Genomic DNA, 25275 nt, shown 5'->3' on the forward strand with positions numbered 1-25275 from the left:
TGTGATTTTGTGAAACGAAATCCAGCACATATATCTTGTTTGCTTTGTCATACTGTTTTTTGTTAGAATAATAACTATTATTATTATTATTATTATTATTATTATTATTATTTGAACCATACCACCATCTGGAGGGACTTGGGGCAGCTCACAAAGCACTCCAAAGTGCCGCACATAACATTTGCAATACATAGACATAAAACGTTAATAACGTAAGATTACAATCACAAATAATATATTAAATTTCATAAAACACAGTATTTGCCTTAGAACAGAGCTAATATGTTGCAGTGGTTTGAGCATTGGATTATGGAAACCAGAGTCATAACTACAGAAAACCCAGTTACACTTTCTCAGCCTTTGTAAAGGCAATTCCCCCATAGCATATCTCTCCAAGAAAACCCCATGATAGGGTTGCCATAAGTCAGAAACAACTTGAAACCACACAACAATAACACACAAGTTGTGACCAAACTACAGTACAACCCCCATCTGAGGGGGATACCTTCCAGGATTTTGTATGGCTATGCAGAACCACAGATAATCACAAACCCTACTGAAATTAAGGACTTCTGGCAGAGGAAATACCCTAGAGTTGCACTGGAGGATCTAGAAGATGTCTAGGAAGGACATCTGTTTGTCAGATATGGATAAATGACACTGTAGAGGCTGGTCCTGCAGATATGGGGATGATACTGTACAAAATGTGAGAAGAAAATTGGTCAGCATCGAAAGGTGGGCTAGAAGGAACTAGCACAGTTTGTTTACCATAGCTTCAGAATAGTTACCCAGCAAGTTCTAAACGGTTCGGGTCCTGCTTACCTTCATGACCGTATCTTCCTCTATGAACCAGCGCAAGCACTAAGATCTGCTATGGAGGCCCTTCTCTTGCTCCTATCTCCATTGCAAGCATGGTTGGTGGGGATGAGAGAGAGGGCCTTCTTGGTGGTGCCCCCCCCTGCTCTGGAACTTTCTCCCCAGGGAGATGAGATTAGCCCCCATCTTGTCCACCTTTCAAAAAAAGCTGAAGACTTGGATGTTCCAGTGTGCCTTTGAATAATGGTTCAGCTACTGATCAAGCCTGTCCAGCCCTCATATTTTGGTAGGATCTCCAGCACTCTCAGCCCTTGGCCTTACAGTTTACATTGCACTAGCCCTGTATTGCCCTATTAGTCTCAAATCTGCACATGGCCACTTTTCTCAGCTGTTGGTTGTTTGTTGCTCGGTTATGTTTTATGATGTTTTAGATTTTATTGGTTTTATTATTTCAATACAGTTGATTATTATATGTTTTAACAGTGTTACTTTGCAACCTTGTTTATATTAGGCTTAGTACCCATGTAAACCACCCCAAGTCCCTTCGGGGAGATGGAGGCGGTGTATAAGAATAAAGTCGTCATCATCATCATAATCATCATCATCATTAAGTTGCAGGAATAAGTTGTCTGGTTGAGTAGCAGAAATGAACAGTGGCATTACCCTGCAGCTATTCAGTCAGCTCCTATTTGATTTAGCTTTCACCAGTCACTAATTTCCACTACATACAATGGAAGGAAAGTAATACCTTTGTCGCAAGCCTCAACTAAGAGATGAAATAGGGCTGTAGAATCATCCCAAAGGGTTTTCCACCGCCTGTGACAATTCACACCACAACGCCTTCCCATGGTGGCCACCCAAGACATCCTGCCCTCAGCATGTGGTTTTAGAGAAGGATCTCTCAGGGACAGAAACAGGTAGTTTTTGACATTTTTGGAAAGCAACTCTCTGTAAAGGAAGGGCGGGAGCCATGCCAGTTGGGAGATGGACTCCCATAGGCTGCCTCCTGAGGCGGGTGACTCACCCCTCCCAATAGGATCACTGACCCTGGTTTCTCTTATCCTGCTTGGGAGAGCTGCCAAACCGAATACCTGTGGTGTGTGCGCACAAACACACAGGAAAAAAAAACCAGCTTGTTTCTGCCTGTTAGGAAATAAATCCAAAATGTTTCCTTATTGTTAAATATAATCTCTTCTTTGTTGCCTTTTGAGAGACCACAGAACAATAGGGTTACACAATCTATTTTCATTTTTTCCAATGGGAGGGGGGGAGCACAGCTTGGAAAAGTTAATTTTAGATGCCAACATCTTAGGATATCTCAGGTGGTTGGAATCAGAAACTGCCTCCTTCTGCTGCTCAGTTATGAATACGATGATAATTATATAGTTCTTTAATTCCTTGGAGCTGTGCTCTGGAGTTTATGTAAGCTGTGCTTGTTTGTGGTTGTGTTATTACACTTTTGGATGACAACTCTGCAGGTATCTCATAGCTTGGTTGGAACCAGAAACTGCCTCGACTTCTGCTCAGTTATGAATGTAATTATAATTATATTGTTTTTAAAGCAATTCCCGTGAGCTGTGCTCTGGAGGTTAAACAAGTGAGACTTATTTGTGGTTGCCCTGTTCAGAAAGTGAGGTGCTTATTACTTCTTTCCTCTCAGGTGGCTCTTTTAACTTGCCTGTCAGCAGAAAACACCCAATTTTTTACTTCCCCTCCGTCTCTTCAGTACTTTTGTAGGGGTTTTTGTTGGAGTATCCAAGCAATCAGTGAGTGTGTGTCAACTGCTAAATAAGATGAATGAAGCTGATTGGTTGGGCAATGCACGGGGTGATGGCCGACCCTGGAACTTTTGGATACTGTTGCAATTTTGTTAAGGCTCAAGCTATGCATGTGCAGAGAAACAGTTGGAAGAGAGGAGAGAGAAACAGACTGATTTGCTTCTTGGCTGCTTGAGGAAGATTCTCTCATATGGACAAAGAAATAACATTTTAAATCTCTCTGAAAGGACATTTAGTGAGTTGCTACAACTGATCATATTGTACATATGTTGTTCTGAGTTAAGAAAAGTAAACTACTTGTTTTTTATTGTTTATCTGTGTGGCATATTTTCTTTCTCTGACAAGGCACTGTGTGGGCTGATCCAACATGAACTACACGTGCTTTATTTTACATTGCACCACAGTTTTATGAAGCCCTCCAGTGGAAAGTCCCATTTTCATGACCAAGGAGGAACATTTAGAAATGGTTGGCTCTGTTTTCAGTGGGTTCTTCCCTGACTACCACCCCTGATATCCCATTTACTTTGCTCCTTTCTTCTTTCCATGTTACCACACCGGGGCTTCAAAGCAGACAGCTGCACATTTCTGCAGCCTGTAGAATTGTGGGAAATGTAGTTTTGGAAGGCGAGGATCTCTGTAGCTTAGAATTGAAAAGGTCCAACCCTGAACTACATTTCCCAGAATTCTGCAAGCAGCAGAAATGTGGGCCTGCCCACTTTAAAGCAGTACGTGTGAATAAGATATTGGAGTCCTCATGGACAACAAGTTAAACATGAGCCAACAATGTCATGTGGCAGCAAAAAAAGCCAATGGGATTTTGGCTTGCATAAATAGGAATATAGTGTTTAGATCCAGGGAAGTCATGCTACCCCTCTATTCTGCCTTGGTCAGACCACACCTTGAATACTGTGTCCAATTCTGGGCACCACAATTTAAGGGAGATGTTGACAAGCTGGAAAGTGTCCAGAGAAGAGTGATTAAAATGATCAGGGTTCTGGAGAACAAGCTCGATGAGGAGCAGCTTAAAGTGATGGCCATGTATAAATATGTGAGGGGAAGTCATAGGGAGAAGTTTCTGTTGCCCTGGAGACTAGGACACGGAACAATGGCTTCAAACTACAGGAAAGGAGATTCCATCTGAACATCAGGAAGAACTTCCTAACTTGTAAGAGCTGTTCAGCGGTGGAACTCACAGCTGAAGGAGTGTGATAGAGGCTCCTTTGGAGGTTTTTAAGCAGAGGCTGGATGGCCATCTATCAGTGGTGCTTTGAATGCAATTTTCCTGCTTCTTGGAAGAATGGGGTTGGACTGGATGGCGCACGAGATCTCTTCCAACTCTGTGATTGCATGAAAGCCCTGATGTTGTTAGTTATTCATTTACACAGGGTGGCTTTCTATCAAGGTGGTGCTGGAGTCCAATACAGACAGCCCCCAAGTTACAAACAAGATCGGTTCCATAGGTTTAATTTCCAATTGAATTGGTGTGTAAGTTGGAAGAGATACATTTTTAAGTGTTAACTCTAGACAAGCTTTGGACAGCATAGGGCAGGGTGAATGGTGATGCTTGTTTTGTTGTCTGTGCCTATTCAGAAGATTTCACCACACTTTCTGTCCCTGTGAGAATTGGATTTTGGAAAACTTGGCTTGTTGTAGAAACCAGGGTTGGTGATAAAGCTTCAGTGGAGACCCCTTTCCCCAATGGCAACTCTTCCAGGAGTAGATTTTCCTTCCATGGGCTAGATCAGTCATGGGCAAACTTTGGCCCTCCCTCCGGGTGTTTTGGGCTTCAACTCCCACATTTCCTAACAGCTTCAGGCCCTTTCCTCAGCTTAAGTGGCTGAGGGGGAAAAGGAAGGGGCCCGAGGCTGTTAGGAATGGGGGGAGTTGAAGTCCAAAACACCTAGGGGGAGGGCCAAAGTTTGTTCATGCCTGGGGTCGATTTCACTCACGGTCTATTGTCTCAGCCCTGTTCTTAACTCGGAGTCATTTGTAACTTGGGGACTGCCTGTAAAATGTGCGGAGGAGGAGGAGGATGGGCTTCTCGGAGCCTTGAAGGTGTCCTTTGGAGAGGGAGAAGGAAATGGAGATGGAGAAGTAGGAGAAGAGGGAGGAGAAGGACGAGAAGATGGAGAAGGAGAAGAAGGAGAAGAAAAAGGAGGAGGAGGATGCAAAGGAAAAGGATGCGAAGCAGAAGAAGGAGTATGAAAAGAAGGAGGAGGAGGAGGAGTATGAAAAGAAGGAGGAGGAAAAGGAGGAGGAATAGGAGGAAGATGAGGAGGAGAAGGAAAAGGATAAGAAGGAATTGTACCATTCTTGATGTTTTCGATGTCTGTTTTATATATTGTAATAATGTTGTTTTAATTGATGTCATGCATGTTAACGTGTTATATTTTTAACTTTGTTGTCTGGGCTTGGCCCCATGTAAGCCGCCCTGAGCCCCTTCAGAGAGATGGAGGTGGGGTATAAAAACAAAGTTATTATTATTATTATTATTAGAAGAAGAAGAGGAGGAGGAGGAGGAGGAGGAGAATGAGGAGAAGAAGGAGAAGAAGGAAGAGAAAAGAAGGAGGAGAAAATAAGGAGAAGGAAGATGGAGGAGAAAGAGGAGAAGGAGGAGAAGAAGGAAGATGAAAGAGAAGGGGAAGAAGAAGGAGGAGGAAAAGGAGGATCAGGGGAAGGAAAAGAAGAAGGAAAAGGAGGAGGAGGAGAATTAGAAGAAGGAAGAGAAGGAAGAGGAGAGGAAAGAGGAGGAGAAGGAGAAGGAAAAGAAGGAGAGGAAGGAGGAAGATGGAGAAGAGGAAGAAGATGGAGAAGGCAAAGAAGAAGGAAAAGGAGGAGGAGGAGAAGAATTAGAAGAAGGAAGAGAAGGAGGAGGAGAGGAAGGAGGAGGAGGAGAAGAAGGAAAAAAAGGAGAGGAAGGAGGAAGATGGAGAAGAGGAAGAAGATGGAGAAGGCAAAGAAGAAGGAAAAGGAGGAGGAGGACGAGGAGGAAAAGAAGCAGCAGCAGCAGTAGGCGCTCGTCCTCCGCGTGGCACCGCCAACTTGAGCGCCTGGGCGCTTCTTCTCCCGAGCGGAGGGCAGTGGCGCTCTTCCTCCACCAGGGGCTGCCTTTCCGAGGAGACTCCAGCGGAGGAGAAAGAGGAGGAGGCGGCGGCGGCGGCAGCGGCTGGAAGTTTTGCCCGCACACTCCTCCTCCTCCTCCTCCTCCTCCTCGTCCATACAGACGCACAGAGAGACTCCGTGGCTTTTGTGTTTGGGGAGGCAGGGAGTGCGAGAGGGAGGCCGGCAAGGGAGGCGATGCTGGCGGCCGGGGATGGGAAGCGGCTCCGCGCCGCCTCCGGTGATGGGACCCGGGCTGCCTCCTCCTCCTCCTTCGCCGGCGGATCCCGGCTCCGTCGCGGCGCCTAAGCGGAGCCCTTCTTCGCCCGGAGGACAGCTTCCCGCGCTCGGCTGGGGGCGACGAGGGCGCGGAGGAGAGCCTTTCGCCTAGGCGGAGCGGGAAAGGAGCCGCCACCCCCAGCCCCTCTCTTGCTCTCTTTCTTCGTGGTGGGATCCGGAGCCCCTCCTCGGGCTTGGCCAGGCTGCGCCTGCTTTGCATTTCTTCTTCGCAGCCCAACTTCTGAGAGGATTTCGGACGCCGCTTTCCCCGAATTTCCTTGCGTGGATTTACAAATTGGAGGCTTTGTTTTAATTTTGGGGCGGGGGCACCCCTCCTTCCCACCCTCCCTGCCTGCCTGGTCCACAGCAGCCTCCCTCCTGGCATGAGCCTCTGGACAGGCTCCACCTGGAGACCATGATCGCAGAGTTTGTCCACTTCTCTCTCTTTGGATTCCTGTGCCTCTCTTCAGGTAATTGGGGTGAGCCTCCCTCCCTCTCCCTCCCCCTCTCTCTCTCTGTTGCTTTCCTCCACTTTTTACATTGTTCCTCTTCGCTCTTCCTCAACCCCTCTGCATTTGGGCGACGCAAAAGCACTCCTGATTCCCATTAATTCCACGAGGAATGAATTAAAGCGCCTCTTTCGCTCTTCCGCTGCAAACAATGGAACTGAATCCCCTCCTCTCAGCCTGGGCCCCAAAGGCGTCAGCCCCACAAGCCTTGGAAGCTCAGCAGGGCCAGCCCTGGCTAGCACTTGGATGGGAAACCGCCCAAGGGACGCCAGGAAGCTGGAAGGGTCTTTTGGACAGGATGGCCCACGGGACCTCTTCCAACTCTATGGGCCCTTCCACACAGCCCTATATCCCAGAATATCAAGGCAGAAAATCCCACATTATCTGAGTGTGGACTCAGATAACCCAGTTCAAAGCAGATATTGTGGGATTTTCTGCCTTGGTATTCTGGGATATAGGGGTTGTGTGGAATCATAGATGTGATTTATTATTATTATTATTATTATTAGAAACGCAACAAGAGTCCACACTGCTGGCTGTTGTAGTGGATCATATGTCAGACATTTCCCGAGTGTCTAGGACTGTGTGATGTATCGGCGAATAATGCGTGCAGATCCCATTATTATTATTATTATTATTATTATTATTATTATTTGATATATAACAAGATTAGTACACAGCAAACAAGTTCACTATACTAGCTTTTGCATTTGATCACACGCCGGACACTTCCCAAGTGGCCAGGACAGTATGATTATTGGGGAATAACGTGTACAGATCCGAGTAGGGTGGCCTTTTACAGCTGACAGATGGTAATTTTGTTAGCACTGATTTCTTTTTAAGTACAGGCCAAGGTTTTTAGGCCTGTACCCAGGGTGCTGATCACGACTGGGACCACCTTTACTAGCTTGTACCAGAGCCTTTGCTGTTCAATCTTTAAATCCTCAAATCGTGTAAAAGTGTTGCTATTATTATTATTATTATTATTATTATTATTGGAATTGTAGAATCTATTTATTTATTTATTTACCACATTTATATACCACCTTTCTCAGCCCAGGAGCAATTCATGGCAGTTCACAATCTGTTTACAATGTTATGCCTCCACAATTGTAAACAGATAAAACAATAATAAAATACTGTTTAAAACATTTAGCATAAAATATAACAATTTAAAAACTGTACAAAGTCATAAAAATATTGTCCTGAGCGTCTCCTTGTCGAGTCCTTAGTCAATTGCATCCTCGAGTCGTATAATTCTGCTGCATTTGGGAAGGCCTGCTCACAAAGCCAGGTTTTCATCGAATCCTAGAGTTGGAAGAGACCTCATGGGTCATCCAGTCCAATCCCCTGCCAAGAAGCAGGGAAATTACATGCAAAGCACCCCTGACAGATGGCCATCCAGCCTCTGTTTAAAAGCCTCCAAAGAAGGAGCCCACACTCCGGGGCAGAGAGTTCCACTGCTGAACAGCTCTCACAGTCACGAAGTTCTTCCTGATGTTCAGATGGAATCTCCTTTCCTGCAGTTTGAAGCCATTGTTCTGCGTCCTAGTCTCCTGGGCAGCAGAAAACAAAATTGCCCCCTCCTCCCTGTGGCTTCCTCTCACATATTTATACATGGCTAACATGTCTCCTCTCAGCCTTCTCTTCTGCAGGCTAAACATGCCCAGCTCTTTAAGCCACTCCTCATAGGGCTCTATGATTCTGTGAATCTATTTCAGAGAAGGGAACTAGCAAACCTGCCTCTGCATATTCCTTGCCAAGAAAGCCCCATGAAATTGGTGCCACCAGAAGTTGATAGGGGACCTAAAGGCAAATACATTCTCAGTTTGCCTGTCTGTCTGTTTGGAGGGTACTTGCCAATTCTCTGTCTTCCTGGCCCTCAGGACCCTTCCAAACAGGCCCAATATTGCAGGATGTGATCCCAGGTTTTCTGCTTATCCCAGATTATCTCATAGTGTGGTCTCATATAATCCAGTTTAAAGCAGAAAAGCTGTGATCAGATCCTGGGATATAGGGCCTGTCTGGAAGGGCCCTCCTCAATCACCTGTATCTCCATGCCTTGTGCCTGTCCAAGTGCTTTATTGTTGATGGATATTACCTCCTCCCCACCTCCCCAATGTAGGATGTAAGGCTTTCATGGCTGGGATCATTGCGGTTTTGTGAGTTTTCCAAGCTCTACGGTCATGTTCCAGAAGCATTCTCTCCTGACGTTTCACCTGCATCTATGGCAGACATCCTCAGAGGTTGTGAGGTCTGTTGGAAACTACCAGTATTAAAAAATACCCTCTAAAATCATAACAGTAAATAAAAATCAACAGGGAAAACTCTAAAATCAGGACAGTAAATAAAGAGCAACACACAGAGAACGTGGGAATTTAAGACAAGAAACAATCTGGGCCAGCTAATCACCCCCCAACGAAGGATTCTCCCAGGCAGTAAGAAGCCAGACCTTGATATTGCTGGGCCACTAAATGCTAATCAAGGTGACCAACTGAAACATTCACACCTACCTCCAACAGACAAGAGTTCTGGACATTCCACAGATATATAAACCCAATTTTCCTAGTTTCCAACAGACCTCACAACCTCTGAGGATGCCTGACACAGATGCAGGCGAAACGTTAGCCGAGAATGCTTCTGGAACGTGGGCAGACAGTCCCGAATACTCACCATAACCCAGTAGGATGTAAGCATTGGTTAGTGCTCAATAGACATAGCTTTGGATGGGAAAGGCAGTGTTTTGGGAACCACAGGACCAAGTCCACAGATGCCTCAGCCTGTAGGGTTCTCTCGCCTCAGTAGAACAAGTACCGCAGAATTAATTAATTAACTGTAGAATTAAATTCAGATTGACATCACTTTAACTTCCATGATTCAATGTTGTGGAATTATAGGAATTGTCATTTGAATACCAGCACTGTTTGTATAGAAAGTTAAAAGACTGTGAAACTGCAACTCTAGAATTCCATAGCATCGAGCCATGGCAGTTAAAGTGATGTCAAACTTCATCAGTGTAGAATATAAATTGTATTGAAATGCTTTTAACATAAGCCGCTTTGAGTCTCCTTCATGGAGAGAAAAAGTGAGGTATTAATAAACATAATAATAATATAGGAGCCCCCTGGTGGCACAGCGAGTTAAACTGCTGAGCTGCTGAACTTGCTGATCGGAAGATTGACGGTTCGAATCCAGGGAGTGGGATGAGCTCCCGCTGTTAGCTTCACCTTCTGCCAACCTAACAGTTTGAAAACATGCAAATGTGAGTAGATTGATAGGTACCACTTCTGTGGGAAGGTAGCGGTGCTCCATGCAGTCATTCCAGCCACATGACCTTGGAGGCGTCTACGGACAATGCCAGCTCTTTGGCTTAGAAATGGAGATGAGCACCAACCCCCAGAGTTGGAGATGACTAGACTTAATGTCAAGGGAAAACATTTACCTTAACTTTAATAATAATAACAACAGATAGATAGATAGATAGATAGATAGATAGATAGACAGATGGATGCACCCACAGAGGGTCCTATCGTATGTATCCTGGACTGTTGCCCCTCGTAGAATTGTCCCAGACAAGTTTAGCTAGAAAAGCATGTTGAGTATGTTGTATTGATTGTCCTGTATAGGAAGAGTGTAGGGCTGATCTTGTAGCATAAGCTGTTATTCCCACACCCAGTTGTCCTTCCTGTTCCTATCAGCCAGCCTAGATGGCATCAAAGGGTCTATTAGTACTTGTTTGATGTATCCAAGAACTATAATTAAAATAGATCATAGTGAAACTGCAGGAAGCAGCTTCTTTCAACCCTGGGATGTAAATAGCTGTTTTCTGCTTAAGGAGGGTTTAAAGTCTGGGGAGGGGGGAGGTCACAGTTAACAGGTACTTTATGCGCTATATGGCTTAATTTGCAAGTGGGAAGAGTTGGTTTTTTAGAATCCTGCTGAGAATATATTATCCCATTGTTTGTAACAGTCCAATTGAAACCATTGATGTTCTCTTCCAGGTAAGTGAGCTATTGACTCTTACATGGATTTGCTTGGGATAAATTTCTCCTGGAATGCCCAGTAACTTGTTTAGGATCAAGGCAGAGTTGTTATCTCTAGAGTTACTGTTCTCCTTCTTGCTGTCCATATTTATTATGTATGTTAACTAGAAACTAAGTTATCCTTCAGCACTCAGTGTGCATAGATTTACACCCCTGGGCAATTAAGTTCATGTTAGTTTTTTTTAGTTTTTTTGGTTTGTTTTTCATTTATTCAGAGGCATTCCTCTGTTTTAACTTTGCTTACCAAGTTGAAGCCTTTTCTCAAAGTCATCGTCAGACTACATATCATCTATCAGACTACAGACCCTCATATCCACAAAACTGATACAAGTTTCACTTATTCATGGTTTCACTTATCCAGGACCATTTGTGCAAGCTACACCCTATTTTCCCATTAACCCATTGCAAGCCCTCTCAGTGGTGCAATGGGTTAAACCTTTGTGCTGGCAGGACTGCTGGCCAAAAGGTCGGCGGTTCAAATCCAGGAAGTGGCGTGAGCTCCCACCTGTAAGATCCAGCTTCTCATGCAGGAACATGAGAGAAGCCTCCCATAGGATGGCAAAACATCTGGGGCAACGTCCTTGCAGACGGCCAATGTTCTCACACTGGAAGTGACTTGCAGTTTCTCAAATCGCTCCTGACACGACCCCCTCCCCCTATTTTTCATACTTGTGTCATTCAGCCTATAGGAAATAATATGGTTTGCTATTGCGCAGGGGTTCACCTATCCATTTGAAATCCAGAAATGCATCCCTTGCAAATACGTAGGTTATAGTTTATACGCAAAGTGTATTTATAATAACTATGAACAAATATGAAGTGGTCTTGCTTGAGAATATTAACTGTAGTGGAGCGAAAAAGTTGATATCTCTGTAAACAGTTTATATGCTCTAACTTTCCTGTAAAATAATGATAGGTTTGCTAGCTTGGTCTAGCAGCATGGCACATGTGTTAAATTATTCAATCTAACCACAAAAATTGTTACAATCCCATGAAACCTGCTCCCTTGATCAGAGCTGACAAGAGAACAGCCTAGAGAGGAGAATGAACTCCTTCCCATGTGCCACATGCCAAACAACCCAGGATGCTGGGGTTCCTTTCTAGTGGTTCTGTGGCAGCCGGCTCTGGCTGTAGGACAGGTGAATGGGTTAACCGTAACACTGATTTTTCTTCACTTCCTTTGTAATGTCACCAGCTCAAGAAGTTTTTCATCAGTTTTTGAAATGCTTTAAAAAGTTGTCTGGAAATCTCTTTCAGCAGGATGAAGCTCCCTTCTCGCTTGCCACATGTCCCTGCTTGATATTATAGCCAAAAGGTTCCTTTGTGATCATTTTTGATTTGATCTTCTACTTTAAAGTCCCCCCCCCCCTCCCTCATATGGAAAGTGAGGTGTCAATCCTGATAAATGGAGAAAGGAGAGATCACCGAATAGATATGGGGATTAGTGGTCATTAGTCACTGTTTGAGCTGGGTTTATTAGTGTTGGGATGTTATCACAGGAGTAAGTAGCATCCTGCCGGTGCAGTAAGCTCTAGACTGCAATTTTAAAAAGTCTCTGGTTTTAATGTTCTTTCACAATAAGTTTATGAGCCATTAATGTGCTGTGGAATTCTTTGTTGTTTTTGCTTAATTCTACTTGATAGAACATACAGTACATTCCGTTGTTTAGGATTAGTTTTCACCTATGAAATGTATTTTCCTTACCTTGAGCTAACATAAAAGTTTTCTTTTAACCTTTATATTTTTGCAGGGCTTGCTGTCTGTTCTTGTTGAGGAACAGGCTGGGGCAGTTGACTTTCCACTTCTAATTGTTGTGTATCGTAACATGCTCATCAAAGGGAAATAATCCTTGTGCTAGTAGTGATGCAGTTTTCCCAAAAGCGTATTTGGTTTTGTGGTGCCTCTTAGCCATATTTCAAAGAACATTTGGTAATGATTCATGGGAAAGAGTGACAATGACATATTTATGTTGGAATCATCAACATGTCTAGTCAGAAGTAAATTCTTTCTGAGTGGAGTGAGATTTACTTCCAGGGTAAGTTGGTAGAAGGCTTGCACCCTAAAAGAAAGTTTTGTGTGGTTATGATAGAAGCTCAGAGTCCTATGAATGGATCTTTTTAGAAAATCAGATTTGCAGGGATTAATGTTGGCAATAGAGTTATATTGTTTTTCTGTGTACCTCAATATGACTGTAGAAAGTTGCATATTATTAAGCAGAGTAATTTCAAATTCTGCAGAGTAACAACAGATTATTAAACGAGTTGCTGATTAAGACAATGTTTAAAATAGATAAAAATGAAAACAACAAATTAACAGCGGTTGTCTTTGTGAACATCTCAGCATATTACAATTAACAAATTGTTGTTTAGGTATTGTATTCCATCAGCAAGAGTTTGTTACTTCTCATATAAAAGACCATGGTTTGTTAATACTGTCTCACCAATTAAAATTTGTATGATGGCAGTATCCCTGTTGCTATTGTTTGTTCTTTTTTAGTGGTTTTAACAACTTTCTACAAACTCTTCTACTTGCGATTCAGGGGTGGGAGCCAGAGAGTTTGCTTTCTCAGTTGGAGGCACATAAACATTTAAGATTATAGCTTTTTTGTTATTAGGACTCTAGCTGGAATGATTTGTGTTTGGTATGAGGTCTTTTCTTATTCTTCATAGCACTACTTCAAAACCCTTGCTTGTTTGGCTAATTACAGAGACCCATTAGTCAAAGCCTAGGCTAGTGAGTATCTGGTTAAAATCTCAGCTGGAGCACAAACTAATTTGGTAGTCTCAGCTTTTCCAGTACGGTTTGCAAATTCTGGCCTACTTACATGGCTGTTGGAATGTTTTCAGGGCTGAAATATTCTGTTTAAAACAGTTTTAAACACTTAATTTGTGTGTGTGTGTTTGTGTGTGTGTGTGAGGAGCGACTTGAGAAACTGCAAGTTGCTTCTGGTGTGAGAAGTACGTTGCCCAGGGGACGCCTGGATGTTTTGATGTTTTACCATCCTTGTGAGAGGCTTTTCTCATGTCCCCGCATGGGGAGCTGGAGCTGACAGTGGGAGCTCAACCCACTCTCCCCTGATTCGAACCACTAACCTGTTGGTCAACAGTCCTGCTGGCACAAGTGTTTAACCCAATGAGCCACTCGGGGCTCCTTAAATGCAATGAGTAAACATTACATATAGTTGTAATTATTACTCTGAATATAAAGGTGGTGATGTAAAATTCTTCCTAAGTTTTTAATCACATTTTCATTGTCATAACCAAACCCTTCAAATTACTCTGTGTCTCCCTCCCCACTCCTTATACGAGTATATAGTCATAGCATAGCAGGAGATTTGGATACTAAAGCTTTTTATGGTTTCTTGATTCATTACTTTTGTGTACCTTTTAGTTTCTGCTTATATATACTAAGTTTCTGAGAGCCAATGAGACACAGTGTTTTTAGTGTTGGCTTAGAAGACAAGGGATTTGAATCCCTGTTCAGCAATGGTGCCAGGAAAGCTGCACTCTCTCAGTTGCATAGGTAACCCCTCATTCCCACAAACAAATATTGTCAAGAAAAGTCATTGACAGCCTTGCCTTCGGGAAACTATACTTTGAAAGAGACTTGAAGGAACAAAATACAACAAAAAGGCTTTCTAATAAAAAAACATCTTTCTATTTTCTTTCCAAATAGAAACTCACTGCCACTTTGTGTTCTAGAATGGTTATGTGATCTGGACCAGCATGTACATGAGAAAGTCTGTTGGCAGTTGTAATAAGCTAAAACTTATTACAGTTGTAATAAGCTAAAACTTATTACAGTTGTAATAAGCTAAAACTTATTATTTTACTTTGTTTTGGAAATTTGTTTACTTGTAGAATCTTCAGTGCAGGTTACTTGAGGCAAATACGGTATTGTACACAAGTTTGAGGTAGTATTTTAGTTTGCCTTCCACGTTGAATAACAATGCATGATCGTTCTGACATAACATTTTGCTTCTTTTGCTGATATTTAACAAGTGGGTTAAGCCCCAAACTTTGTAATGCATTAATGTCATAACTTTTTAATTATTTTTTTTTAAAAGGAAAGACTGAGAAAAACTGAAATATTAGATAGTAAGAGAAAAGGAGAAACAAGTTAGGACAGAAAGTAGAATTACAGAATACAGAAACACATAAATTAAAAGCTGGATAAAAGTTTAACCCCTGGTGTGAAAGGATTGATGTTTTTTACTCTGATCTATTGATACTATTTCCTCTCGTTTGGCACACATTTTTTTAAAAAACATTTCCTTCTGCTAATGATTAGAAATAAATGTTTGTATGCTTAGTGGAACATTTAATAAATAATAACAAAACTTTATTTCTAGACCACTCTCTCCCCCAAAAGAGACTCAGGGAGGTTTATACACAGGAGTCACACAAACATTAAATGCCTTACAAAGTACAAACAACATCAGAAATAACACAGAATAATGCACAAAAATAACAGTAAACTTATAATAAAAATATTAAACATTGAAATGGGAACTAGGTAGCAATAAACCAATTAGACAATAACCTAAGATATGAGTGAACACAAAATATTTATCATTAAAAGCAGTTAAAAATAAATTGCATTTGAAATGGCTAACACAGGTGTTTATTAAAATGTATCATAGCCATCATATAGTGCAAATGGGTTCGCCAGCATTCCAGTGGCTTAAAGTATCTTAGTCCTCCTTCTCTCCATACGCTAAAGTGGATAAGTCCCTTTTCAAAAGTTTCTTAAAGGGTGAGGGCCATTTTATTTCTTTAGGGAGGGAGTTCCAAAGATGGGGAGTGATCATGGAGAAGGTCACCTCTCTTGTTCCCACCATCCGTGCTTGAGATGGGGGTGGGACCAAGAGTAGTGCCTCCTCCACTAACCACAGTGCATGAGATGGCCTGTATAGGGAGATGTGATTGGACAAATAGCCTGGACCCAAACCGTTTTCAAGTGTTACGGTCCCTATTATATTTGCAATATGATGCACATATGAGTGGAGTTATAAAGCACAGAAGTCATATAACTTAGTCAAAAGGATATGGGACTGCATTACAGGCCCTATCTACACTATCATTTAACACAGTTTGAAATTGCATTAGACTCATATAATGCAGTTCAGTGCAGTTACACTGTATTATATGCATATATACGGATTATATTATATGGCAATGTCACAGTCAATCCCTCATATCCACAGATTTTACATCCAAGGATCCGCTATGCACTTAATATATATATATATATATATATATATATATATATATATATATGTATATATATTAAAAAGATCCAAAATGCAAACCTTGATTCCGCTATTTTATACTTTATAAGAGACACAATTTTACTATGTGACTATGTGTACCATGAATTTTGGTATTCAAGGGAAATCCTGGAACTAAACTCCAGCAGATAAAGGGGCCCACTGCATAGGATTCTGAACTTCATATTTCCACACCACGTATAAAAAATAAATGGACATGAACTTCATCTGACTATATTTATGCAATATTGATTCTAATCTTTGTTGTTGGTGGGGTGTCCCAAATTAGAATTTAATCTAAACAATACTGCACAGATATTCAGACATTTACTAAAGGAAGTATTGCATAGCAACTGTTCTGCACTTGAAAAGCTGTTTTGCCAAATACATTTCTTCTTCAAAGAATAATATTGTAAAATATTTAGCTTTCCCATGGCTAGAAATCACTCAAGTCCTAAACATTTCTACATTCAGACATCAAAATATATTCCTTTTCCTCTGGATTTGTGTACTTTGTGTTTTGGCTGTGTGAGCAAGCTGAGTGTTGAATCGTGTCTAGGAATAGAAGTATCTGTAGTTTTACACAATTCTTTCTGTAACTTTCTGTTGGATTTTCAAGATACTCCTCTGAAAGAAACACTTGTAGAACTACAAGATAAATTCGGTCTCACTGGTCATGTTGGTATTTAAATCTTTAGTTTACTAAAATTATTTTGAGAACAATACCTTGGATATTCTCTCATATTTGGCAAATGTGTGAAATACTTTGGGTTATTTTGTACATCTGCTTTGTATACTCAGTTTCAGTTCTTGCAACAGCACTGTGAAGCTTGCCTCTTGATTAAGCTTCCGACACCTGCTGGGCTCCTGACCACACACCCAATAAATCTCAAAAGCAGGGCTGCTAGCAGGAAAACCCAACACCTGTTCCTAGATCTGTGCACCATAGGGATCTTATCCTGGGCCCAAAATTTAAAAGTATCGCATGCTCTAAAAAGAGGACTTGGTCAAGCCTTCCCCAAAGTCCACGTCCAAGAGAGCTTTTTCCATATTCTTATAACATATTACAACTTCAAAGAAAAAACTAAATATCATAATACATTCCTTCTTTGTGTTCATGAAATGGACAATCTTTGGCAGATACTCACTTCAAATACATGTAGCAAAATACACAATGTATTTCCCCCAGCACATTGTGAGGTTCATATACTTTACCTGTGTCATGTTGGTTAACAAGCTGTAACTAATCTATAGCCAGAGACCATTCCTGTAAAAGTGATGGTCTTTGTTGAGTCAAAGCCTAGAAGGATTCAAAATAGTCTGCAGCCTTCCCCTGGAAACTGCAAGCACACTTGCATATAGGGATGCTGCTCAGAATATTTCTGAATAGTCAAAAATCTAATAATCATGATTTAATGTGATGCTTTAAATGGAGCACTACAAGCACTATCAAGGCAAATAATCTAGTAGCAATTATGTAGCAAGTAGGGTCTGCATAAAGTATATGTAGATGATGTTCATGTGACAGGATGTCATGTTTATTCTAATACTAAGCCATTCTAGTGGCTACTGGACTACCTACATTTCACCCTCACCTTCCAATCCTGCATCTTTAAAGTACGTGTCTTTATCACTTGCAAATACTTTAAAGTCAAAGAATAATATACAGTTTGGATCCAGCATTTTGGGAATTCTGCTTCATTCTGAATATTGTATTTTCTCCCAGTTGACATTGAGTATCTTTGAACTTTTTGTATTTTTCTCTCCCTCAGTTTTATCAAAGCAATATTGGCTGTTCATCTATTTTTTCCCTTTAAGATCCAATTGGAAAGAAGACTTACACCACATAGTTGATGTAGTTACTTTCTTATACTGCTTGATGGAAATAAGAAAGAAGCAGACACCAAGAGTTTCCACAACATTGATTCATGGCATTTAAAGTGGTGCCATACTGCATTAATTTTACAGTGTAGTTGTTCCCAAGGACTACTTACATAGATTAATATGCTATGGAGGGGTAGTTACTCCTTATGAGATGCTCAGGAAAGTTGGGATGGATAACTAGTTATGATGTCTCTTTGGCATCAGTAAGATCTAAGTATGGCTGTATACAACTACACACAGTATATTTACCTCATAGGCAAGTGTTGGTGTGAAGTGCTTACTCATATTAGCCTCATATTAGCCAGTTTTGCAGTGCATATCTGCATATACTTAGTAGCTCCTTATTTAAGGAGCCGGCTTAGTTTTTGCTGAATATTCTGCCACAGTCAAATGGACTTGCAGTATCTGCCTTCCTTCATCTTTTGTGCACATCTTCTGGCCCTTTTCCCAAAGAGAGAAAATAAAAATTTGGATGTTGCCCGTATTGAATGAAACGAGTACACCATACTCATTAATATTATGAACAAATAAGGAAAAGGGAAATAGGAAACTTATTGTCCTAATTGTCTTTTGCGAAGTTAATTAGAACTTTCTAACCTCCTCACAAGTAATCATACTAAATAGGTGCTTATGCAGTAATAATGCCAATTGAAAAGTGGATATCAATTTGGCAAGAAATAGTTTTGAGAAGGTCTGAGGTTGTTACTTCAGATCTTTTTGTCTGTTGTAGTCCTGTCATTGTCTCCTTTGTCTACATTTTAGACTTAACTTACAAAAAAGTGATATATTTTCTCAGAACTTCTTAATCTTAGAAAAAAAATTAGCCCTGTACATTTCTGTAACATGAGATCATAAAATGATACTTGATTTTTAAGTTACTTGTTTTGATAATTGTTAAGAATCCTAAACTGAATTGTTTTACCTTTTGTGACAGTTTTAAAAATAACCTTTTGGTAAGTATGTGTGAAATAGTCAGTTTGAGGTGTGTTTGTGTCAACTAAGAATGTTTTCCAGACAGAAAAGAATTTGACTCTTTCAAGTTACACATAATTAATAGTAAGTTTTTAATGCTGAGACTAATATGCATAATTTATATTATTTAGTTGTCTGTATATCTTGCCTATCTGCACAATAAACCAGCGAAGCAGTCCAAGTACACGAAGAAAGTTCCATGGGGATTTGTTTTATTTTTATGCCATTTGCGCCATTATGAAAAAACATATAAAGAATAATGTCTAAGTATATTATGCCCTATTAAAATGGCATTCTACTATACACAGTTAAAGGCAAAGGCCTCTGGCTTTGCCTCCTGCCAAAAAGAGATTATAGAAGAGGCCAACCTAATCTCTTGTGGCAGGGAGTTTCACAGCCACCACGAAGGCTTTCCCCTGTACCCAAACCAACTGCATCTGTGTTTATGGTAAGTCATAGAAAAAGCCCCCCCCCCCCCAAAAAAAGATATTAAGGTCTGTGTATGCTTTTAATATTAGTAGCATTAAAAGTCAGAGTCACAAATGTTGTTATTTCAGAATTTGTTTTAAATTCGGCCACATGAAACTAGGCAGTAACAATTCAAATTCTCTGCTTCCCTTTTCCCCTAGCAGTCACCGTCTCCTGCCCTTTGAAAGTACTGTGCAAACTGGGGGTGAGATGGGGGGGCATTCTTCTAAAGGGATAGCCTTAGTGGCGCAAGGAAGGAATAATACTGAGAATCAAGTACAGTGACTTGCAGTGAAGGTCGATCTTAGATCTAACTCTTTGTGTTTGGAAAAAGGAATTTAAAATCATTTTGGAAAGACAGCAGTTTCCCCTTCCCAGATGTTTTAAAAGTGTTTGTTATTTTAAATGTGAGGTAGAATGAATTCCCTTTGTAAGGGTAGTTTTCCACTTAAATTTAAACAACCAGAGTCCACAGACATCAAACATCTGACATTATCTTGCCTCTTAGTTCACTTTGCAGACTATACAGTAATGTGTTTACTTAGTCTGGAGATAATTGTACTAGGTTCAAATCCTTACTCTCCCCTCCCCAATTTGGTTGTGTGCAGAACTGGCCTTCCAGAGACATAATGGCTCCTTTTCTCTGCATAAGGAATATGATAGCACCTTTTCTGTGCCAAAAGAGTGAAAACATCCTTGAATTCATCCACTGTCACCCCTATAGCCTCATCCCCTGGGGAGGGTTGAGGACTCTTTGCAATATCATGACAGGTGGAACCTGAGGATGGGAAACTGTGGCGGACTGGCTGATGGCAAGTGGCAATATGTTAAAATGTTAATCCCTTTAATAGCTTGCAAATATAATAGAAGTTCCAATGTTATTATTGCATGCAACTAAAATTTACATTGTGTTTCTAGTTTAATAAAAATAATAAACACATTTTGACCATACTGTATATTAAAAAATATAACCAATAATTCTGAAAAAATTAATTCTGATTCAGGTTATGTGGGGCTGACACAGACATTATATACATTTCATTTTTTTCCTTATTAAAAACAAATGGTAGCCTTACAGTTGTGGGTAAGTTCCCTATGCCTTCAGGCAACCAATGTTTTTAGACCCAGTCTGCCATGGCTGGTAAAAGGAATGGACAAGTGATGAACATTGTTGTTTTTCCCCACTGCCAATTGTCCAGAGTAGAGTGTCCTTCAGTAGTTGGTTGGCAGGAAATACAGAAGAATTTTAATACACAAGATCGTCATTCCCCCAAATATTACAAAAAAAATGACATTATAAAAATAATTTCATTTTTAGATATTTCACATTTTGATAATTACTCTGAACCCTCTCTTAAAATGTTCGTTCTAAAATAAATACAGGAGTTGCAAATAAAATGAAGCTTCCTCTGAAAATATCCTCTTTGTCTGCAAATCATGAGTGTGGGCTTGTTAGCAGGAGTGTTGCTGATGCATTCAATGCAAATCAGAAAGCATAGAGCGGAGAGGATGTTCAGTCTTTATGCAAGTGGAAATAGCTTCTTAGTTGGACTCATTTATATGGCAAGAACTGGGTTTCTGTGTGAATGGATAAATTATTTTCCACTGATTTGCATAGACTTTGATAGATACCATCAGTCTGCAAGATACAGACTGTTATATTTCCTGAATACTTTAGCTGTTATGGTATTTGTAGCCTGTTTTAAATAAGTTCTCTCCACTGTGCAGTTTTGTCCAGTAAGTTCTTGATAATTTTTCCCAAAGATTAAATTAATGTTTTCTTGCTTGTTAGAATTTGTAGGCATTGCTGCTAGTGCTGCTAATGCTCAAACAATTCTGTACATTTATATTCTGCACTAGATATAATAACAAGCTGTAGTTATTCTCACATCCAGTGTGACTGTAATTATACAGTTCAGAATACAGTACCAATGAATGGCAAATGAAGAAATGTAAGAGGTTCAGAAATGATGATGATGATGATGATTCTATCCCACTTTTAACTCTCTAAAAAGAGACTCCAAAACAATACAATATATAATAAAAAAAACCCAAACCCCCCCACATAAACATTAAAATAAGATTAAATACTGAAACTATTAACAATAAACAGTTACAACCAATTAAAACATAGGGTTGTTGTAGATTTTTTGGGGCTGTGTGGCCATGTTCTAGAAGCATTCTCTCCTGTCGTTTCGCCTGCATCTATGGCAGGCATCCTCAGAGGTTGTGACCTCAACACAGTGATTCCGGCCATGAAAACATTTTCAAATACCTAAATATAAATTCATTAAAACATTTTCAAATACCAAAACCCTTCATAGCAAAGTACAAATTGAGAACCTCTTATTCAGAATTCTGAAATTAAAAAACTCCTAAATCTGAAATTGTGGACAAAGTTGGCTGAAATAGTGATGCCTTTGCTTTCTGAAGATTCAAGGCACATAAACTTTACTTAATGCACAAAATGATTTCAGAAATGTATAAAATTCTCTTCAGGTTATGTGTGCATGTCATACAGGAAATACAAATTAATTTTGTGTTTTAGACTTGAGTCTCACCTCCAAGATATCTCATTATGTACATATATCAAATAAAGATATTCCAAAATCCCCCTTCTCCCAAAATTGGAAATCCAAAACACTCCTGATTCTGAGAATTTCAAACAAGAGATACCCAACCTAAACTCAGAATGGCTAGTTAATAGCATTTCCTGCCCTCTTTCGTGGAGCAAACTACAAGGAAAAGACAGGACTTACTCTAAGGTGTAGAGCTGCTGTTCTAAGATGCCCTAAGTGTAATGTGCCATTACATTATGGATGCCATTAGATTACATTGCAGACACCATTAGAGCAGCTGTAACCTGCTACAATGTAGAGTGCCATTCATTCCATATTTCATTCCATATTTATAATGCACAGTGTACACTTTAGTGTCTAATGTCAAGAGGATAGAGGGACATTCACATTTGCCTAGAATTCTTCCCTAGTGGCTCATGCTATCTAATCTAAACATGCTCCCATTCTGCCATCAGGCATGTGGCTGATCTACATGCTGCCTTGTTAAACTGCCAGTCCCTTGGCAGATGTCTAGACAAGCTGCCAGCTATTAAGACTGGGTGGTTTAAACCAGTCTCCACCTTATGATTATTGGGTTATTTAAGAACTATAAAAATGTAGTGTCAGGAGGGATTAATTCATCTCACTTCTGTCCTGGCAGTAGAGATGACGCATGTGATTAACAGGGATTGCTACAGTACTCGAAACTCTGACTTTCTTCAAGCTGATGTAGGGTCTGTAGGTGATAGCTTCCAGATTTCTCGGCACAAAATGATGAAGTGAAAAGTGAAAAACACCATCCATTCCCTGCATCTTCATGGTATCTAGATTACAGATAGAAATGCCTTGTAAAAGAGATAATAGGCATTTATCTATACAATGTGTACTTCTAAAAAGGCATGAAATATGAACTGCAGCATTGGTGAACAGGAATATGCCATTTCAGCTATTGCTCTAAAGCACCCTTTCCAGGATTGTGAACTGCATTTTGTCAAGTCTCTTACAAGGTAGAGAAGATATATTTGAGAAATCTTGTTATTCCAGGAGGATGGAAAGGGAGATTGTTTTTTATTTTCCTATAGGAGAAATGTAAATATAAACATAGCTCTATGAAATACGAAAGCATTGCCTCAGAGAGAGTGGTAATGGCTATGTTGCTTGACAGTGTTGTTTCTTTTAAATAAGAGGGAGTGTTGACAGAACTATACTGCAAGGCAGAGCAAAATCTTTAGAGATCAAGAAAAGATTACCAGATCTTATAGACATGGGAGGGAAGAAATTTTGCAGAAAGTAGTCATATGATATTCTATTTTCGTTATTCCTTTTGGGAAAGCTAAATAGGTGGCTGCAGAGGTCTTAGACTCTTGTGCAGTCACCTTCCATGCAACAGTCTCAGTAGGAGTATTTTATCACATAGACCAGAGTTTCTCAACCTGGGGGTCACAAGGGGGGTGTCAGAGGGGTCGCCAAAGACCACTGGAAAATAAAGTACTTTCTCTTGGTTATGGGGGTTCTGTGTGGGAAGTCTGGCCCAGTTCTGTAGTTGGTGGAGTTCAGAATGCTCTTTGTTTGTAGGTAAACTATATATCCCAGCAACTAAAACTCCCAAATATCAAGATCTATTTTCCCCAAACCCCACCAGTGTTCACATTTGAGCATTTTAAGTATTCATGCCAAGTTTGGTCCAGATCCATCATTATTTGAGTCTACAGTGCTCTCTGGATGTAGGCGAACCACAACTCTAAAACTCAAGGTCAGTGCCTACCAAACCCTTCCAGTATTTTCTGTTGGTCATGGGAGTTCTATGTGCCAAGTTTGATTCAATACCATCGTTGGTGGAGTTCAGAATGCTCTTTGATTATTAACTATAAATCCCAGCAACTACAATTCCCAAATGACAAAATCAATCCCACCCCAACCCCACCACTATTTAAATTTGGGCGTATTGGATACCTGTGCCAAATTTTGTCCAGTGATTGAAAATACATCCCATATATCAGATATTTACATTACGATTCATAATAGTAGCAAAATTACAGTTGTGAAGTAGCAACAAAAAATAATTTTAAGGTTGGGGGTCACCACAACATGAGGAACTGTAATAAGGGATTGTGGCATTAGGAAGGTTGAGAACCACTGGCATAGAGAATCCTAGCTATGCCTAAAGAAAAAAGCAGCAACATACACATTAAGATAATTTGAGTAATATGTAATTACTCAGTAAAGTATTACTGTTGCATTCCTTTCCTGTAATTATTTATCATGGCAACTGAAATATTCTATATCTAAAGTTCATAACCAGTGATTTTAACTGTGTCTATGAAATTTGGAATGCAAGGTATTTTATATTGCAGGGGGTGCTGTATAGCACCTTCAATACTGGGAATTAGAATAAATGATAAATATAAGATGTTCTACTTCTGTTATTTTGTGTGGGAAAGCTAAATAGCTATATATTTTCTTATCAGAGAAAGCATGCATATTTGGGAATTATTTATATCTGTGAATGCAAATTCTGGTAAATATAAAAACAATCAGACTTCCCTGTGCCTTAAGAACTTCTTTATCGTAAGCCCTGTTGTATCAGCATAGGGTCTCCACTTCTTCTTCTTCTTCTTCTTCTTCTTCTTCTTCTTCTTCTTTTGAGAGCTGATACTGGGAGAGAACACACTCAGGGAAGGAAATGAGTGAAGATCCAGTTAATGCTCATGGCTATTGTTGTCATTATTCTTATTTACCCTAAAGTTGAATAAAGTTGTCTAGGCAAAAAATACATAATGAGATATATTGGAGATGTGGCCCAAATATAAACACAATATTCATTTGTTTCCTACAGCCTGGACGTAATTTTATACACAATATGTTCAATAATTTTGTGCATGAAGCAAAGCTTATGTACCTTGAACCATAATGACTCAGCCACCCTTGTTGACAGTTTTGGATTTTGGAATATTCTGGATTTTTGAATTCCAGATAATGAATACTCAACCTGTAACCAAAAATCCCATAAATTATTCTAGATTGAAATTATGTGTAGAAATAGCCTGTACCCCTCTGATCTATTAGGCAAATACAAAGTCTTTGGGGCAAATACAAAACTATAAACTCTTAAGGCCTGTACTGCTTAGGTCTATGAAGCAAATACAAATCTATAGCCATATGAAGCATGTACAGCTATAGTCTCTGGGGCAAATAGGTGCTTAGGATTGCTGTTTCAGATGACCAAGCCAGACCAGACACTTTCTGGCTCTGCCAAGGAAAGAATGGAGGGAAAAAGTCCTTCCACCAAGCTCTGATCCCGAAGGGCTGAACCACTAGAGCTTGGCCTCTAGGGGGATCCCAAGCTCCTCCCCCAAAACACAGCAAATGGAACAGTCCACCTCCGAGAGAGCAAACAGGGAAATGAACAGAGGAGTAAAAACTAGACCGAGACTTTACAGCTGTGCACTGAATTGGTTGCTGTAGTTATATTAATGTAAATGGGGATATTTGGAGGATGTAATGAGTTTAAAAGCCCCAGTCACCCTAATTTCCCTGTTGATTTTGTTTTCAGAGGCATAGTTATTAAATTCCATGGGGCAATTGATGATATGACTTTGA

At 40.3% G+C, this 25275-nt stretch overlaps 1 protein-coding gene across 3 annotated transcripts in view; it reads left to right on the forward strand.

The window, feature by feature from the left end:
- Nucleotides 1-25275, forward strand: part of ROBO1 (roundabout guidance receptor 1) — a 777293-nt gene that overhangs the window by 438233 nt on the left and 313785 nt on the right. Inside the window, exon 1 of one of the 3 annotated variants that reach the window (XM_067466686.1) lies at nt 6019-6442. The exons of the other annotated variants lie outside the window; for them this stretch is intronic. Within the exon in view, the coding sequence (XP_067322787.1) occupies nt 6388-6442 (55 nt within the window). The 5' untranslated portion in view covers nt 6019-6387. Of the gene's footprint in view, nt 1-6018; nt 6443-25275 lie in introns of those variants that run through there. 3 annotated transcript variants of the gene reach the window in all.

This window comes from Anolis sagrei, chromosome 3 (assembly GCF_037176765.1).
Source record: "Anolis sagrei isolate rAnoSag1 chromosome 3, rAnoSag1.mat, whole genome shotgun sequence".
In the NCBI taxonomy this organism is placed as follows: Eukaryota; Metazoa; Chordata; class Lepidosauria; order Squamata; family Dactyloidae; genus Anolis; species Anolis sagrei.